At 44.3% G+C, this 19,458-nt stretch overlaps 1 protein-coding gene across 2 annotated transcripts in view; it reads right to left on the minus strand.

The window, feature by feature from the left end:
• SLC1A1 (solute carrier family 1 member 1) overlaps positions 1-275 on the minus strand; it is a 56,822-nt gene extending 56,547 nt beyond the window's left edge. For both annotated transcript variants that reach the window (XM_068422073.1, XM_068422072.1), the window contains exon 1: positions 110-275. In XM_068422073.1, the coding sequence (XP_068278174.1) occupies positions 110-200 (91 nt within the window). In that variant the 5' untranslated portion in view covers positions 201-275. The remainder of the gene's footprint in view (positions 1-109) is intronic.
• Positions 276-19,458: the final 19,183 nt, after the last annotated feature.

Consider the following 19,458-nt stretch of genomic DNA (forward strand, 5'->3'; position numbering starts at 1 on the left):
CCGCGCCGGCCCTGCGACAGGCAAGGCCGTAACATTACGGGCAAGGCCGGGCGAGGGGCGGCGGCAGCGCAATCCCTCCCTGCCGCCCGCCTTTCCCCCCCTCACTCACCCATCAGCACGGCGGCCACCGTGCTGAGCAGTAGCCAGTTCTTCCTCAGGAAGCCCGGGCAGCTGCATCCTTTCCTGCCTGCCTTCGCCATAGCGGGGGCGGCGGTGGCAGGGGGTGCGACGGCCCTGGGGCGCTTCACGCCGTGCGGAGCCGAGCCGAGCGGTACCGCCTGCGCTCCCCGCTGCTGCGCCCTTAGAGGGGAGGCAGAGACGTTGCACCTCACCTGGCAACGGGAGAGCCCGGCCCTTCGCCCGCCCCTCGGCATGTCTGCCCCCCCGCCTCCCTACCCACCCCGCTGCACGCCCTGCGCCTCCCTGCTCGCCCAGCTGGCCCGCGGGGTGAGGCTCGGCTGCCGGTCGCCTCTCCTTGCTTGCCTTTCCCACAGGCCAGCCGGGGCTGTGCGTGGGGCGCGGCGTCCTCCTGAGGCGCGGGTCAGGGAGGGGAGAGGGCAGGGCACCCCCCGCCTTCTCCGCGGGGCCGCAGCCCGGAGCGCTTCACCTCTCAGGCCCCACCAGCCCCGGGCCGCAGGGCAGGGCAAGGGGAGGAAGGAGCAAAGGTGGCTGGGGGGCCCTGCCAAAGGCTGACAGCCTGCCGCCGCAGTTGGTGGGATGCCGTGCCCAAACCCCACTGCCCCAGCTTGCTTCCCTGCTCCTGTGCCCTTTATGCCCAGGGCAGGGCCGGGCCAGGCCGGGCTGCTGGGTTTTGTGCCAAAGAGACATGCAAGCCGGCCCCCACGATGCCTGACAACCCCCATGCTGGAGAGGTGGTTGTCTCATGGCAAGGCCTGTGTCGTCACACCGCCTGCCAGGCAACCTCCTTGCTGTGCAAGGTGGTGTGGGAGGCCCACACCTGCAGGCAGAAGGGTTGGCCTGGGTGTTGGTGGCTGCTGGGAAGCCACCAGTGGGTGTGTTGGGGATAAGCTCTCATTAAATGTTAAGGGAAAACATTCTGCCCTGTAGTCCTGGTGGGAAAATGGGATAGAGAGTACAGAAACGGCTTGTAGGATTTCCCACTGGGGTTTTATCCTGGTAAGTTTAAATATAAAAGTTGTGAAGAAGCATTTATTTCTCCACGCAACTCCCTGACAACGGTCTCCTTCCCTCTCCCAACCCATAAGCATGATTAAGGTGTATATAACATTGGGACCCAATTCCCTGTAGGATTATAGTAAGGTTTTCAATATCTGTTTATAAACGTTGATTATGATTTTCAAACTTGGAGATCAGTTGGTAAATGTATGAAAAAAAAAAAAAGACTGCTCTTGTCTTGCTGAATGACATGAAGGAGAGTGCAGAATAAAAGTTTAATTTCTCTTATTTAATTACACTTGGCACCATCCATTCCAAAATATATGCTAGTGAAGTTTGCATGATTTCTGTCTGTGATGACCTGGTAACTAAGGCGTGGGGCAGATCAGCAAAAACTGCAATTGAAACCTTGTCACATTTCCTCTTCACACGGCTCTGGCTGTTCTGGGTGACAACTTGGGGAAAGGGACAAATACGTACCTTGCTGAGACAGGGAACAGAACTGAAATCCACCTGGATGAGAAGCAAGAGCCATCCTCTATCCCAAATATTAAAACCTGGAGCCAGCTACATAAATTTATATCGAGACTTGTAAAAAAGTGGCCTTTTCAAATGTGTTGAGCAATTGCAGTAATTTGTCTGCATCTGTCATCAGCAGGAAAATTTAATTAAAAAAATAAAAGGAAGTCTAGTGGTAAAAAGGAAGCAGATGAGTAAGTATCATATTAGTTTAATTAAATCATAAGAGGTTCTAAACCACTTGAAAGGAAAGCTGGTGTACTAACATGTTACAAAGCCACAGAAAAAGCAAACTAAAAATAACTAATGCAAAGAAACAGTAAGAAACACCATGACTATGTCCAGACTTTGGTACAGAAATGTGGCAAAGTATGAGTGGCATTGAAGAGGTATAGGAAGAAAAAGGCACATGAAGTTTCAGGGTGGGCAGGATCAGGCTTACCGTGTGCAGAGGAGCTCTGGCTCTGGTTCTCTCTGCCATAGAGTGTAATTTTCAGTTTTTTATTTCCTCCCACATACATTGGGTATCTCAGATGTTGCCTTCGGTAAGTAAAAGGCCTGATTTGTCCCAGGAGACAGGAAGGTGGTGCCTCTCTGGACAGTAGCAACATCATCAGTTGCAAGACAACTTCAGAGTTTGGGCCTTCCTTTAATTTTCTCTCAATTCATTCTCATGTATCCCTTCTTAAAACTTACTCTGCTTTTCTTTTGAGCTGTTTTGGTGAGCTAGAGGAAATAACTGCAATATAATGGTTCCTGAAAACTAGCTAAAATTAAATTAGAGTTTATGTCTTCCTTCATGAATTTTCCATGGTTTGTGTGTTTCTCTTAATGCTTTAAGTATCCTTTTCTCACATTAAGGATTTCATGGTACTCTTCTGGAAGAGCTAGAATTGTCTGCAGCACTCTCACCACAAAAAAATGCCCTCCTACTGGGATTTGTGCAAACTTAGGAAAAACATAATACAATAATGCTATATAAATTGTGAAGGCTAGAGATGTATCTTATTTCCATATTCTGCAACAGTAGAACAATATATATTGAATTGTATTGAAGACCTCTATATACTTTTTGTTTCCTGTCGATGTACGATGTTTCCATTCTTTTCTGCTAGTGTTTTGTCCCTAAAAATATTTAAGAAAAAAAGCATGCCAAAATTCTAGACTTTTTTCTTAATAATTTCTCTTTTTTTCACTTCATCAAATGTAATTCCATAGACGTGACCTTGAAAAAAAGAAGTTGGTAACTTATGGCATTTGGAGGAACTTAAAGAAGCATTTTAAAAAAGACTTAGGAAGGTGAAATAGAGATGTTTTAAGCATCCTGATGAGCAAGCTGGTTTTAATTTCATCTTCCTATTATAGAATGACAGACATTGGCTTTGATCCTGGATGTAGAGTCAAGCTGGCAGTTTCTGTGTGGGGACCTATAAAAGCAAAAACTGTAACAACAGTGTCCCAACAAAATGGGAAAGAATTAAAGGTAGCCCAAGCCCATGGATCATTCATGACATGTTGAAGTTATTTTAAAAATGAACTCAGCTATGGAAAAAGCCCAAAAGAACTAATACTTTGGGAACCTAGCTGCCTGTACAGCTACCAAGCACAGCTGCTGAGCAAACAGAAATCTAAATTCTATTTAAACTATGTTTAGCTTTATGTGATTTCAAGACATTCTGGACTAACTATGAAATGAATATGCTGCATGTGCGAAAAAATGTCAATACACTTCATGTGTACAGATGATAGGAATACATTCTTATCTATATTGCCCACTGTTAGAAAGTTCTCAAAGATGAGAAAGATTGTATGTGTGACAATATGGTTTTATTTTTTGTATTTAAATATTTTTTTTAGTGTTAATGAAACACACAGAGGAATCAGTCTTGAAAATCTGAACATTTGCCTGGGAAAGAGTGACATGCATTTACATGTATGATTTTTTCCTTGAAGGCTAAACTAATCCAGGTTACTTTGTTGTAGACCTAGGATCATACATAAATACATAAATATTTTTTATGTATTTTTAATATATATTTTTAATATATATTTATATACAAATTTTAAGTTAATTACTTAGGAAAATAGCAATTTGTCATGATTTAACCCCAGCCAACAACTAAGAACCACACAGCCGCTTGCTCACTCCCCTGTGGTGGGGTGGGGGAGAGAATTGGAAGAGTAAAAGTGACAAAACTCATGTGTTGAGATAAAGACAGTTTAATAGGTAAAGCAAAAGCTGCGCATGCCAGCAAAGCAAACCAAGGAATTCATTCACTGCTTCGCAATGGCAGGCAGGTGTTCAGCCATCTCCAGGAAAACAGGGCTCCATCACGTGTAATGGTTACCTGGGAAGACAAACGTCATCACTCCGAATGTCCCCCCTTCCTTCTTCTTCCTCCGGCTTTGTAAGCTGAGCATGATGCCATATGTTCTGGGATATCCCTTTGGTCAGTTGGGGTCAGCTGTCCCAGCTGTGTTCCCTCCCAGCTTCTTGTGCACCCCCAGCCTACTCGCTGGTGGGGAGGTGTGAGAAGCAGAAAAGGCCTTGACTCTGTGTAAGCACTGCTCAGCAATAACTAAAATATCTCTGCATTATCAACACTGTTTTCAGCACAAGTCCAAAACATAGTCCCACACTAGCTACTGTGACGAAAATTAACTCTATCCCAGCCAAAACCAGCACACAGGTAATTTCACAGGCTAGGAATGCTTTCCAGTTTTTGAGGCATTTGAGTGCTTCAGTGCTGGGAGAGGCAGAGAGGTCCTACAGGAACATACATAGCACAGTGTAGTGCACAGTGTAGCAAGCGGAAGCTTGCTTCTTCATACTTCTTAAAAAATATCTTCAGAGATTGTAGTTAAGAGAGGAAAAAGCAATTGAGTTTTACTTATTTAGTCCTTCAACTTTTACTACCTAGGTCAGCCTATTATTATAATTTGTATAAGCTTTGGTGACAGTTGCTTTGATCCATGGAAAACTAATCAAGTGCCTTTTCCTCATAGTTTGTTGTGATGATAGATAAGAAATAGCATCACAGGGAGATGATGAAATTGTAGGTATTGCATTTTTTTAAAAATGCTTTGATAAAACAACATTATTTAGCAAAGATTTAAAAAAACAGGTGGTAATAATCTACCTAGAATGCAGGTAGAATAACTGAGTTTGCTTTTTTTATTTCAGGCCAGTCCACCAGATGCGAAATTTGCAACTGTTTTTTAATACCATAAAGCCAGGGAGCACATACAAAATTTCCAAACACAGAATAATCTATTCCTGTCTAATAGATCTCATTTTAATGAGAAAATAATCCAATAAAATGATAGTATTTCTAAGTACTGTGAACATTTCCAGTTGTCATCCTTTGTCACTGGACCATGTTGCTGCACTGGTTTTTATCATTAAAGTAACTGAAATTCTTTTGTCTTTGGAATACAGTAAGCTGAAGAGCAAAATCTTTACGGAGTTAACTAAGCATGAGCCATCAAGCACAATGCTTTTATCTCTGAATTCCAGAATTAGGCTATTAGCAAAGTCGTCTTGCTTTGGTTCCACTCTTTAGCTTTCTAGCCAAATACAAAGGCTGAAATTAGAGATGAAAATGAAAAGCGTGATTCAGGATGCAGTTCAGTGAAGAGCCAAATGAGGCTCAAGGAAATGCACAAAGCTGTGTCTTACGTGTGTAAGAATACTTTACTGTAACTAAGCACGCAAAATTGCAGGATTTTTCCTTACAGCCTGGAACCTGTGCCTCCTGACATCTGACCTCAAAGTTTTACTCCCACATACACTATGTAATATGGCTGGATAAGCCAAAAAAAATATTCTGGTGCTGAGCCAACCTGTAAAATAAATAAACAAGACCTCTGACAGATTCTCTGACTGCCCCTAGGGGCAGAGCTGATGGGGTGCTGGTTTTTATTTTTAGGGGGGATACTGTTTTCATGGCAGTAATGTTTTTGCACACGGAGATCCTGTTTAATCCAATGTAGGTTAGATTTAAGCTACCAGATCCCATATTGGTGTATTTAACTAATCCAACCACTCTTTTAATGTTAGAGGCATATTTATTTTTGTTTCAGTAGCTGGTTCTGAATACACAGAGGGATCCTTGTTATCTACTTATAACTTCCAGTAAGATTGTCAGTAGCTGCTTTATCTTCTGTTTGCATAGGTTTTTCTACTGTCTTTCCAAAGACACTCTAAACCTTATTGAATTAGTCATTCTTCTCTGTATTTTCCTCAACTGAGTTTTCTTTCAGAATTGTTGAGTTATTGGTCAAAACACATTACTTGTAGGTAAAATAGGCTGAATTTGGCCTAAAATGAAAAAAGGAGAGGAGGGTTTTCTTTTTTCTTACTCCCTTTTTTTTTTTAATTAAATGAAATCCTGTGCCAGATCAATGGGATTTTTTAACTTTGTTGGAGCCAATGGGATCACAGCTGGGAGCAAAAAAACAGCTGAAGATGTGATTTTTATTTGCTAGTTTATAGCCCTCTAAAACTGAATATCTTTCTTCTACCAAAACCCAGTTTTGTTCTATCTATCTCATCTAAACATTAGTGTTTTATCAGCCATTTTTCACTGTAAGATCAAAAGAAGTCACCTGTGTCCAACTATCATAAAAGAGTAATGAGGAAAACATATTAGAATTCCTTGATAGTGGTGCACACGTTATACTTTTAAAACCTTGCCTCTGGAACACTATGTTCTAGATCACTTCTATTTTTTTCTAAGTTTTGTTCCTGTTCCCACTAAGAATACTGTGAATATTGTCACAGATTTTGATGAAAGCTGGAAGAGACCCTGCCCGTGTGATAATTAAAGGAATTCCTATCACTGAGAAATGCTTTGAATTTTTTCTCTCTTGTTTTAAGTAGTGTAAACGTTTCATACAATGCTAGTACTTGCCTGGCTGCAGACCTTTTATGTTGTAAGAAGATAGGCAAGCAGAGTGGAAAGGTGGCATAAAAATGTGTTTCACAAATCAAGATTTAAATGGTAGCTAGGTACTGTTTACAGAGGGTTGAATGAAAGCCATGCTCTGAAAGTCATCAAGGGCAGATATGTTTTACAAAGTCTAGCAGTTCTCATTTGCCTAGAAAGTATGATGACATAGCTGTGAAGTGGTCATGAACCAGCAGCTGCGTAAATTCAGCTGCACATTGTAATGGTTTTAAAAATGTTTTTCCTTTTTCTTAATTATTCAGCCCATTAGGTGTCCACAAAAAGCTAGACCAACATGACTGCAGTTTTCCTTCCTAGTTACACAAAATGTCAAGGATGAGTATGAACAACACATACTTCTCACAGTACCCTTCTTTAGCCTAGTGTGAGAAGGAGTTCTGGTAGTAATAAGAAATGAATTCATTTTGCATGATGATTAAAAATTTCTGAGTTTCTGCAAAGCATTTAAAAATGCCTGCCAGATAATATCAGCATGGCAGGGATGAGATTTGTGTGGAAGGATGATCTCTTCATGGGCTAACTTGTATTCAGTAACCGATTTTTCAGTTCAGAGAAATTCATAAAGGTGCTGCTCTCAACTGATGGATAGGTCCAGATGTGAGTAAGATAGGATCAGATAGAGAAGATGAATACATCTGCAGTCTGGAGTGGAGGCTGACTTGATTTCTGCAATAGCTTGCCACCTGGTGACTCAGAAATGTACATTGCTTAAGGGAAAGGACTAACAGGAATTTGAACTGGACCTGATACATGTTTCAAAGATTTTGGGGCCTTCCATCAGGCATTTTTTTTCTATCATTGTTTGCAGATGTGACTTGCTATTGGCTATTGCAAAAGAAAAAATTTATTTAATATTGCTCTTTGACACACCAATACCTACAAGGCACCTCCATCTCAGAGCAAGAGTTGCTTCACAGTAGCACAGGCATCTGACCTCCAGGACCATGTGAGAAGGCTGGATCTTCACTGTACTGGCAATCAGCTCTTATCTTGAAAAACTGGGAGGTAAAAGCATGTTAAACAAATACCATTTTATTAGTAGAATAATAAATTGTTCCCCAAATGAAGATTATGATATTGCCTTGCCATGTTGGAATAACATTGTTTTAATTGCATAGTGTGCAAAGTGCATAAGCATTAATATATGGTGACAGTGAACAAAGGGCAAAGTAGAGGGTGATATTCTACTGCTACTCCAGCAATTCTGCAGAGTGACTCATTATGTGATATATCATACATGTAGCTACTCTAATACATATGTAAATATAAAATTATTGATTCTTGCAGACAGTCGCTGTTTACCAGTCTTCACAAATGGCATAAATGGAATTGGAGGGCTCTGTTCACCCACACGCCATTTGGAGACTTATTTTAATGAAGACATAATGAAGCAGAACACTTCCTTAATAGAAGATAATGATAGCAAATGACAAAATTATTTTAAAGCTCAAGTCTCTTGGTAACACATTGTAATGGATGAGTGGGTGTACAAAAATTTGGAGAATGTTGAGCAAGTTCAAGGAAATAGGTTAACTTACATGCCCAAAGATCTGGAGGGTGAAGTGGAGAAAGGCATTCAGAATTACTGTCTATGCAACTCTCAAAAATGCATTACAGGCACATGATCTGAACTTTTGGCTTATTTCAAGAACTTGAAAATGCTCAGTGCCCTTGACATCCTTTCCAGCCAGGGCTAAACAATCATTGCATTGCCAATTTGTCACCAGGAGCTTTATCACAAGACTCAGAGTATTAGCGGGCTGTGTCTAAGCCTCAGCTTTTTGAGTTGCCTGAACACATGAGAATATTAACATCCAGTTGTAAACTAAGATTCTAGCCCAAAAGAGTATGAAGAAAAAGTTGAAAAATATAATAGTAACACACTTGTAAACACTCTGAAGCACGCAGAACTCATCTTCTATAATTTTTAAAAATCCTGTGATGTTTAAGCCAGCCTCACCATTTTCTAGGGAAAGACTCATGATTTTTTAACACTTTTAGTTGGCAGTCCTGTTCTGTACACATCTGGGGAATTGTGTCTTGACAGTCTTATTATGTAGACTGTAAAGTATTTGTGATAGGGACATCACTTCAGTCTGTATTTAGTATTGCTTTTTCTTAAGAGTCATGCTCCACAACTGGGTCTTGAGGCACTTTCAGAACCTATACTATTCTTATCGTAATAATAATAGCAATCTCTAAACAATAATCAGGGGAAGGCCATTTGCAGTGGCCTCTATGCCCCAAATACCTTACCTATTCAGTATTATCAGCATTAGAAATTGGAGGGAAGGACAGGAAACCCTAATCCTGAAATGATTTTGCAGATATTATTTGTCTTTGAAAGGGATAATATTATTTTCTGGCAGGCAGTTTGGGCTGCAATACAGAGGAAAATATGCAACTTGCATTGCTGTTGGGATTGACAAATACTGACTAATGGCAGAAGTCAGGAAATGAGAACATGAAGGTGGATTTGGAGAAAAAGGTGGAGAGCAGCAGAAGAAAAATGACACTGAATTCACCCAGGAGTACCAGGATTCTAGGTTGTACTAGCACAATCAAGTTGCAATTCAATGCATATATTTTCTTTTGTTGTCTGGGAGAATATATACCTGTAATGGCCCAATTGCAACTGACAGAAAATTAGAAGTTTTGGGAAAAATTGTGTAATTAGGTTCTGACAATTAACTTCTGCAGCATACTCAGTACTATGCTTGATGCTGGGGTTACTATGGATCTTTGAAATCTAGGATAAGCGTAGGTGGAGTATAAGATGTTGCATTGGAACTGTGCCATTGAGTCATACTTGTTTATGTTTTACAGAAAGACTGGGAAACAAAGCATGTCTAGAAGGATTAGTAAAACAGTGCAAAAGTTTAAAGTGTTTCCTAGCAGTTAGGGTCACACAGGAATTAGAAACAGCCTCCCTATCTAACAGGGCTACATGAGTGGGAAACAAAGAAGTCTTTTTTCTTTCCTTTTGTTACTGGAGCAAATATATCAGGGGATCTGAAGCAGATTTTTTCTTTGCCATTTCCTCATTAAAAATATTTTTGTGACCCTATCTTATCTGATTACTGATATTAACAACTATTACACTTTCACTCCATACCGTGGGGGCTCCAGGGTATGACTGTGACTCTGAAGGTGGCGGGGTACCACGCATGGCAGAAAGAAGGGAGATGGACGAGAAGCAGGAGCATATCAGCATTTCTGTCTTAAGAAAAGACCTCTGACCTCCTCTAAAGACTTCTGAAGCGTCAGAGGGGTCCTTTCCATTCACCCTACCATAACTATGAAGGATTGCTTATGGAAGATATACCTGACCCTTAGAGTTTTCATTCTGTGTATCCTTTCTCCATGCTTTGGAACTTCTTCGGAGAAAGACAGATTTTCTGCAAGAGCTGGGGGACGAAAGCTGGCAAAGGATGTATCGCCCCAGGACAAACAGGGTGACCACCATGTGTTAACATGTCTCCACAAACTTAGATGAAGGGATGGCTGAAAAATTACAGGCTCCCTGAATTGCAATGAAAGGAACATCAGAAGCTGTAGCTGTAAGGAAATAGCTGATATTTGAAAATTTCCCGTGGTTTGGAGGCAATATTATTTTGAGACTTGACGTTTAGCCATTGGGCTTTGGTTCAGCTGCACTGGAAGTCATAGGCCTGTCCTGGTTTGGCCTAAACCGGGCCAATTTTTCTTTCAGTGATTTTTACTTTCAGCTAAGTCTCTTCTAAGTAAGTAACTGCACTTTCTGAAACTAACTGCATGTTTTGCAGACAGTGTCTGCTTCCAGGACTGATAATGCTCAAAGTTTGTAGTTATCGCTGAGGCACCGGTAAGGATGTTATGCAGAAAGGCTCTTGCTGCACTTAGTCTTAGAGAAACCAAGGTCACTGCTAAATTCCTTACTGCTTACGAGTGAAGAGCCAAAGGGGGGTCGCACCTGCAGGGAGGAGCGGACAGGGCAGGTGACCCAAAATTGACCAGCGAAGGTATTCCATCCCATACACGTAAGGTATTATTACACTTAACTCTGAAACAAGCTTTATAAAGAGAAGAGGTAACTCAACGTTCAAAAATGACATTACCATCTTAGCTCCCGGAGCCTGCCCTGCAGTGCCAGTGGTGACGTGGCCGACATCGGGGGATCTCGATCTTGGTTTTGTATATATATTTGTATATATTTGTATATATTTGTATATATTTGATTATTTCTATTATTATTATTATTATACTCTTTTTCATTATTATAGTTTATTAAAACTGTTTTAACTTTCCAACCTGGAAGTCTCTCTCCCTTTTCCCTTTCCCTTTCCCTTCGGGGGGAGGAGGGGATTAACAGAGAGCGTCTGCCACAGCTTTAATAGCCGGCCCACTTTTAAACTGTGACAGATTTATTGGCGCCCAACGTGGGGCTCAAGAGAAGCTCCGACAGGTTGCTCTGATAAGTTGAATCCCAGCTCCGGTGGGAGGAGACCCGAATTGCTCAGCCGAGAGAGTATCAGATTTCTTCCTTTGAGATTTACAAGGGGTTGGAAATTAAAACAGATAGCTAAGATGGTAATGTCATTTTTGAACGTTGAGTTACCTCTTCTCTTTATAAAGCTTGTTTCAGAGTTAAGTGTAATAATACCTTACTTGCCGTATGCGCTGTTTTTAGTGTTTACATGTGGTTTAACAGTGAGCGCTGGTCGAAATATATCGTTTTGGTATGGGTTTTGATACTGATTTATGTCGTGATAAACTGGGCAGTTATTATTCCTACCTCTTATCTCTATGATACAATGATGGGCAGCTTTAACTGCGAATCGATAGCTGCTCACTCCGTGCGTCTTTTAGCTGATTTTGATAGTATCTTCTCCTTTTTTGCCAAGCTGATTCCACTAGATTCTGTGAAATTCGAACGGGGCATGCTTTTATTTTTGGGTGTCATGAATGTGTTTCTGGTGTGGTATATGATTAAATGTCGGTGTAGGGACAGCTGTAGGTATTATGCTGCCCCTGTAACAAGGAGAAAACACCGAAAGAAATCAGCTCTTGAAGAGAAGGATCATGACTCAGAGCCTTCTAAGGCAGAGCCATCATATGACCTAGATGAGGGCCCTTCTCAATAAGAATCAGGGACTGACACCGATGGGGGTTTCCTTGATTGTCTTTTTAAAGCAGACCCATCACACAAGAAAGGTCCTTCTAAAACAGAACTATCACAGGAGGAGGACTCGGATGTAGAGATAACCTACCACTCCTTATCCCTGAAAGAATTGCGAAATATAAGGAGAGACTTTAGTCGTTATAGCAGTGAGCCAATTATTACCTGGTTGCTCCAGTGCTGAGATAATGGGGCGGATAGCATAGAATTGGATGGTAGAGAAGCCACAGTTGGGATCCCTGTCCAGAGACGGTGGTATTGATAAGATACTTGCAAGAAGGTCAAACACTATCAGTCTCTGGAGGCGACTCTTGTCAGCTGTAAAGAGCAGGCATCCCTTTAAAGACGATGTTATGAGCCACCTAAGCAAATGGACCACTATAGAAAAAGGTATTAACTACCTTAGAGAACTAGCTGTGTGAGAGATCAGTTATAGACACACACGGGAAATTGTAGATCCTGTAAATCCTGATGAAGTGGAATGCAACCGATCCATGTTCCAGAAGGCTGTGAAGAGTGCTCCACTGACACATACCCATACATTGTCAATATTAGTCTGGGGAGAAGATGATATGGCACAATCTACTGTGGGTAAAATGGCTAACTGTATGCGACAGTATGAAGATAGTATTTCTTCCCCACTGCAAGCCCGCGTCTCGGCTGTAGAAAAACTGACTAAGGAAAACCAGGACTAATTTAAACAACTGTCAGACAAACTGTCCAGGATAGAGAATAAACTTGACTCTCTACTTACACAGGCCCGCATTGCAGCCTTTAGGAGAAAACACCCTCCTACAGGACCGGCTCAAAGGAAACAGAACACGTCACGCGGTATCCTGTGGTTTACCCTGCGTGATTATGGGGAGGACATGAGCAGATGGCATGGGCAACCTACCAGTACCCTACAGGCACGAGTACATGAGTTGCAAGCTAAAAGGAATACCAGAGAGAATTTTCCTAGGAGGATGGCTGCTCCAGTTACCAGTGAGCAGGACTCCAGTCACAGTAGATGGGCCTCAGATCCCTACTTCCCAAATGTGAATAGGGGAAATGAAGGTCCAATCCCCGTGAGCAGCACGAATCCATTCTTTAATTAGGGGGGCCCTGCCTCCAGCCAGGAGGAAGAGAGGGACAACTGAGTTGATTGGACTGTGTGGATTCGATGGCCTGGCACATTAAAACCACAAAGGTATCGAGCCCTGGTAGGTACTGGTGCACAGTGCACCCTAATGCCAATGAATCATAAAGGGACAGAATCCATCAGTATCTTGGGAATAACAGGGGGATCTCAAGAGTTATCTGTATTGGAGGCCAAAGTGAGCCTAACTAAAAATGAATGGAAAAAGCACCCCATTGTGACTGGCCCAGATGCTCCATGCATCCTTGGCATAGACTACCTTAAGAAAGGGTATTTTAAGGACCCAAAAGGGTATAGATGGGCTTTTGGTATAGCAGCTGTAGAGACTGAGGACATTAAACAGCTGTCTACCTTGCCTGGCCTCTCAGAGGATCCTTCTGTTGTGGGGTTGCTGAAAGTTGAAGAACGACAGGTGCCAATTGCTAATACTACAGTGCACCGACGACATTATCACACCAATCGAGACTCCCTGATCCCCATTCATAAACTGATTAGACAATTAGAAAATCAAGGAGTGATTAGCAAGACTTGCTCACCCTTTAATAGTCCTATATGGCCAGTGCGAAAGCCTGATGGAGAATGGAGATTAACTGTGGACTATCGTGGCCTAAATGAAGTTACGCTATCACTGAGTGCTGCCGTGCTAGACATGCTAGAACTTCAATATGAACTGGAGTCAAAGGCAGCCAAGTGGTACGCCACCATAGACATTGCTAATGCATTTTTCTCTATTCCCTCGGCACCAAAGTGCAGGCCACAGTTTGCTTTTACCTGGAGAGGTATCCGGTACACCTGGAATCGACTGCCCCAGGGGTGGAAACACAGTCCTACTATTTGCCATGGACTGATCCAGACTGCACTAGAAAAGGGTGGAGCTCCAGAACATTTGCAATACATTGATGACATCATTGTATGGGGTGATACAGCAGCAGAAGTTTTTGACAAAGGGCAGAAAATAATTCAAATTCTTCTGAAAGCTGGTTTTGCCATAAAAAGAGGCAAGGTCAAGGGGCCTGCCCGGGAGATCCAGTTTTTAGGGATTAAATGGCAAGATGGGCGCCACCAGATCCCGACAGAGGTGATCAACAAAATAACAGCTATGTCCCCACCAACTAACAAAAAGGAAACACAAGCCTTCTTAGGCGTTGTGGGTTTCTGGAGAATGCATATTCCAGATTACAGCCAGATTGTACGCCCTCTTTATCAAGTGACCAAAAAGAAGAACGATTTTCAGTGGGGTCCTGAACAACGACAGGCTTTTGAACAGATTAAACAAGAGATTGTGCATGCAGTAGCCCTTGGACCAGTCCGTATGGGACAAGATGTTAAAAATATGCTCTACACCGCAGCTGGGGACAATGGTCCTACCTGGAGCCTCTGGCAGAAAGTGCCAGGGGAGACTCGAGGTCGACCCCTAGGATTTTGGAGTCGAGGATACAAGGGCTCTGAGGCCAATTACACCCCAACTGAAAAAGAGATACTGGCAGCATATGAAGGAGTTAGAGCTGCTTCAGAGGTAATCGGTACTTTGTTAGCACAGCTTCTCCTGGCACCCCGATTACCAGTACTAGGCTGGACGTTCAAGGGTAAGGTTCCTACTACTCATCATGCAACTGATGCTACATGGAGTAAATGGATTGCATTAATTACACAGAGGGCTCGAATAGGAAACCCTAATCGCCCAGGAATCTTAGAAGTGATCATGGACTGGCCAGAAGGCAAAGACTTCAGAATGCCACCAGAAAAGGAGGTGACACGTGCTGAAGAAGCCCCACCATATAATGAACTACCAGAGGACGAGAAGCAGTATGCCCTGTTCACCGATGGATCCTGCCGTCTTGTAGGAAAGCATCGGAAGTGGAAAGCTGCTGTATGGAGTCCTATACGACGAGTCACAGAAGCCACAGAAGGACAAGGTGAATCAAGTCAATTCGCAGAGGTAAAAGCCATCCAGCTGGCTTTAGACATTGTTGAACGAGAAAAGTGGCCAAGGCTGTATCTTTATACTGACTCATGGATGGTAGCAAATGCCTTGTGGGGGTGGTTAAAGCTGTAGAAGTGAAGCAACTGGCAGCGCAAAGGTAAACCTATTTGCGCTGCTAAACTGTGGCAAGGTATTGCTGCTCGGCTAGAGAAACTAGTCGTGAAGGTACGTCATGCAGATGCTCACGTACCTGAAAGTCGGGCAACTGAGGAACATCAAAACAACCAACAAGCGGATCAGGCTGCTAAAGTGTTCCAAATAGATTTGGACTGGGAACATAAAGGTGGACTATTTTTAGCTCAGTGGGCTCATGACACTTCAAGTCATCAAGGGAGAGATGCAACATACAGATGGGCTCGTGACTGAGGGGTGGACTTAACCATGGACTCTATTGCACAGGTTATCCATGACTGTGAAACATGCACTGCAATTAAACAAGCCAAACGGATAAAACCTTTGTGGTATGGGGGGCGGTGGCTGAAATATAAATATGGGGAGGCCTGGCAAATTGACTACATCACACTCCCTCAAACCCGCCAGGGTAAACGTTATGTGCTTACCATGGCGGAGGCGAGCACTGGATGGCTGGAAACATACTCTGTGCCCCATGCCACTGCCCGGAACACTATTCTGGGCCTCGAAAAGCAAATCTTGTGGCGACATGGCACGCCAGAGAGAATTGAATCAGACAGTGGGACTCATTTCAAAAACAGTCTCATAGACAGCTGGGCCAAAGAGCATGGCATCGAATGGGTATATCATATCCCCTATCATGCACCAACATCTGGGAAAACTGAACGATACAATGGGCTGTTAAAAACTACCTGGAAGTCTCTCTCCTTTTTCCCTTTCCCTTTCCCTTTGGGGGGAGGGGGGGGTTAACAGAGAGCACCTGCCACAGCTTTAATAGCCAGCCCAGCTTTAAACTGTGTCAAGGCCAAATTTTCATGGTTGTTGGAAAGCCTTAAGTGGCCAAGCATCTGTCTCAGTGCTTTAGCTGCAGAAAAAGCCTGCAAGGAACAAGGAGGAGAAATGAATGCAGTGCAGTGCAGAGGAGCCAGGTGAATCTTCCTCAGTATGGTAAGTAAATCTTACACACATCTTTTAGTATACAAGAGTCTGTATTTTAGTGCAAATCATGCAAGCAGTTTGTACAGTGGTATGGTCATTTTTTCAGTATATTATGTGAGTGATATTGTTGATAGTAGTTCACAGGACACATGGGACTTACTGTCATTCTTAGTGTCTTCTATTCTACCTTGTAACTATTTCAGTCCTGTTTATGCCTTCTAGTGCTTCAGTTCTTAGGCCTGTGAAATGAAGATGATGATGCTTGCTTCTCACCAGAGGTCCATCTAACACTGGTAAGGGAACAGTGGTGTACGGGATGTAAGGATTTCTAGTTTATTAGTTACCGTAGCCAAAGGAGAAATCTTGAGGTTTTTGCCTTAGGGCTTTTGTCTACCTGGTAGTTAGCTTCTAAGAATTCCTTTAGCTAGACTTCAGTAAATTACAAAATAGGAAATAGAAAGAAAAACATAAGACATTACCTTTATATTTTTTGAAGCGTTAAAATATGAGTCTTTTAACACCATGTTGTCATGGAAATGCTGCTAGGCTTGAAGCAGCTGACTTTACCAGACGGACAGAAACCTGTAGTCACCAGCAGCAAGTAGGACTTCAACCTGTGCTTTTAACAAGGCTTATAATTAAGTTTATCCATGGCAGTTTAAGCATATTTTCACAGTTCTGACAGAAATGTCCTGTGAGAACAAACAAATCTTTCTGAAAATAGCCTTTAGAGAGGCAAAACACTTCTGAGAAGTAGCAGTGGAAACTCTTTGTCATCCAAGAGGACACAAAGTCCCTCCATGCATGAGGACTTAACTGCAGTATAGAAAATTTGCATGGTAAGATTTTCAACTGACTGAAATACAAAAGTATCTTAACAAGGGAGCAGCTTATTATGTCCTATGCTAGCAAAAGGACTCTGTGAAAGTGACCCTGCACTGCTGCTCAGTGTCAGCACGGCTAGTTCAGAAGCCTGCAGAAAGCAGCCCTTTCCCATGGCAGCAGCAGAAAGTATTCAAGAAGCTCTTTGCAGATTTTCCTTGATATGTATATAAATTCATATATGAAAGGGGTGTGTGTGTGTATATGCTGCAGTGAACATTGAACTCTGCCCCCTCTCCCTGCCCCAGACCAATTTGTGAGGAGACCTCTGTGCCAGCATGTCTCCCTACTTTTGTCCTCTTTTCACCTGCTAAAGAACAGAGGAGGACCTGGGACCAAGTGTGTTTCCGTGCAGTTTCCGTGCTCCGGGCCCCCCCGAGCAGCAGCCCAAGACCCGCCTGGACCCGGAAGTTCCCGGCAACGAATCAGGAGAGGATGGGACGTAGCCGGAGGCACCGCGGGAGATCTAAACGCGGTGAAACCATAACAAACAGCCAGTTGGCAACGGTGGCAGCGGCGGCGGCAGCGGCGGCAGCGACTGAGGCTAGTAGGAGGAGAGATCGGGCCGTAGCGGGTGAGCGGTTTCCGTGCGGTTTCCGTGCTCCGGGCCCTCCCGAGCAGCAGCCCGAGACCCGCCTGGACCTGGAAGTTCCCGGCAACGAATCAGGAGAGGAGGGGGGGTAGAACCACCCCCTGTGATCGGGTGATAAAGAGCCTCTGGGAGGACAGGGACTAGTCCCTGCCCAGAGTGGAGAGGGGGAGTCAGCAGTGACTGTGTGAGTCAGCAGTGACTGTGTGTGTCCCGGGGCGGGGGACGGCACAGCCCCAGGGGCTTGGCAGTTTGCTCAGCAGTTCTCGCAGGCAGGGCGGCGAGCAGGGTAGGCGGGCAGGCAGGTATGGTTTCCACTCGGCGGGGCCCTAAGTCCCTTGCGGGTGCCAGAATAGACATGGCAACCCAAACGGACCTGCCGTGGAAGCATGCGGAGGTGCAGGTGTCAGGCTGCAGGGAGTGCCAGAGCCTGGCCCTGGCACTCGAGGGTAACGGAGACCTCACCTGTGTGAGGTGCGAACAGGTCAACGACCTGACCTCCTTGGTGGCCCAGCTCAAGGAGGAGGTGGAAAGGTTAAGGAGTACAAGAGCATCCCAGGAAGAGGATGGCGGGCAGTGCTGTTCCCTGCCTGTCCTGGGGAAAACGGACGGGCCTAATGCTCCCCGGCTAGTGGAGGATCCTCTTCTTTCTCCACAAGGAGCAGGAGGAGACCTAGGGGATGGGGGGAATGGAAGCAGGTCCCTGCTCGGGGTGGCAGGCGAATCCCATCCCGACCTTCCTCCCCTCCCCACGTCCCCCTGCAGAATAGGTATGAGGTGCTGGAGCCTGAGCGTCTTCCTGAGTGTCAGGAAGATACAAATCTAGGTGAAAGATACTCTACGGGACTACGTGAACAGAAGCAACCAAGTAAGAGGGTTGCAACCAGCTCCAAAAAGGAGAAAAGAAAAGTAATTGTTATAGGCAACTCCCTGCTAAGGGGAACGGAGGGCCCCATATGCAGGCCAGACCCGACTCACAGGGAAGTCTGCTGCCTCCCTGGGGCTCGGGTAAGGGATGTTGCCAGGAGGATTCCTCAACTGGTGAGGCCCTCTGACTACTACCCACTATTAGTATTCCAGGTGGGTAGGGATGAGATTGAAGAGAGAAGTCCCAGGGAAATCAAAAGGGACTTCAGGGCCCTGGGGCGTTTTGTAAAGGGGGTAGGTGCGCAGGTGATATTCTCTTCAATTCCTTCGGTGTTTGGTGAAAATAGGGAAAAGACTATGAAAGTACAACAGAATAATATGTGGCTAAGAGACTGGTGCCGTAGGTGGGATTTTGGGTTTGTTGACCACAGGGCGGTTTTCATGACACCGGGCCTGCTTATGCCGGATGGGGAACAGCTGAATCAGAAGGGGAAAAGGGTTATGGCCCAGAAGTTGGCAGGGCTGATCAAGAGGTCTTTAAACTAGGTTCGATGGGGGAGGAGGCTAAGACCAGGGCAGCCACAAATGAACCTAGGGGTGACAGGCCTGTGTCGGGGGCAAGGCCGCTAGCCCAGCTGAAGTGCGTTTACACCAATGCACACAGTATGGGCAACAAACAGGAAGAGCTAGAAGCCACTGTACAGCAGGAAGGTTATGATGTGGTTGCCATCACAGAAACGTGGTGGGATGACTCTCATGACTGGAGTGCAACTATGGATGGCTATAAGCTCTTCAAGAGGGACAGGCGAAGCAGGAGAGGCGGTGGGGTAGCGTTGTATGTTAGGGAGTGCTTGGACTGTGTTGAAATTGAGGAAGATGGTGAGGATGACAAGGCTGAATGTTTATGGGTGAAGATCAGGGGGAAGGTCGGCAGGGCGGACATTACGGTGGGAGTCTGTTATAGACCACCCAACCAGGATGAGCAGGCGGACGAGGCATTTTACAAGCGTCTGTCAGAAGCCGCCCGGTCACCGGCCCTTATACTCGTGGGCGACTTCAACTTGCCGGATGTCTGCTGGAAATACAACATGGCAGAGAGGAAGCAATCTAGGAGGTTCCTCGAATGTGTGGAGGACAACTTCC

The sequence above is a fragment of the Nyctibius grandis genome, chromosome Z (assembly GCF_013368605.1).
Source record: "Nyctibius grandis isolate bNycGra1 chromosome Z, bNycGra1.pri, whole genome shotgun sequence".
In the NCBI taxonomy this organism is placed as follows: Eukaryota; Metazoa; Chordata; class Aves; order Nyctibiiformes; family Nyctibiidae; genus Nyctibius; species Nyctibius grandis.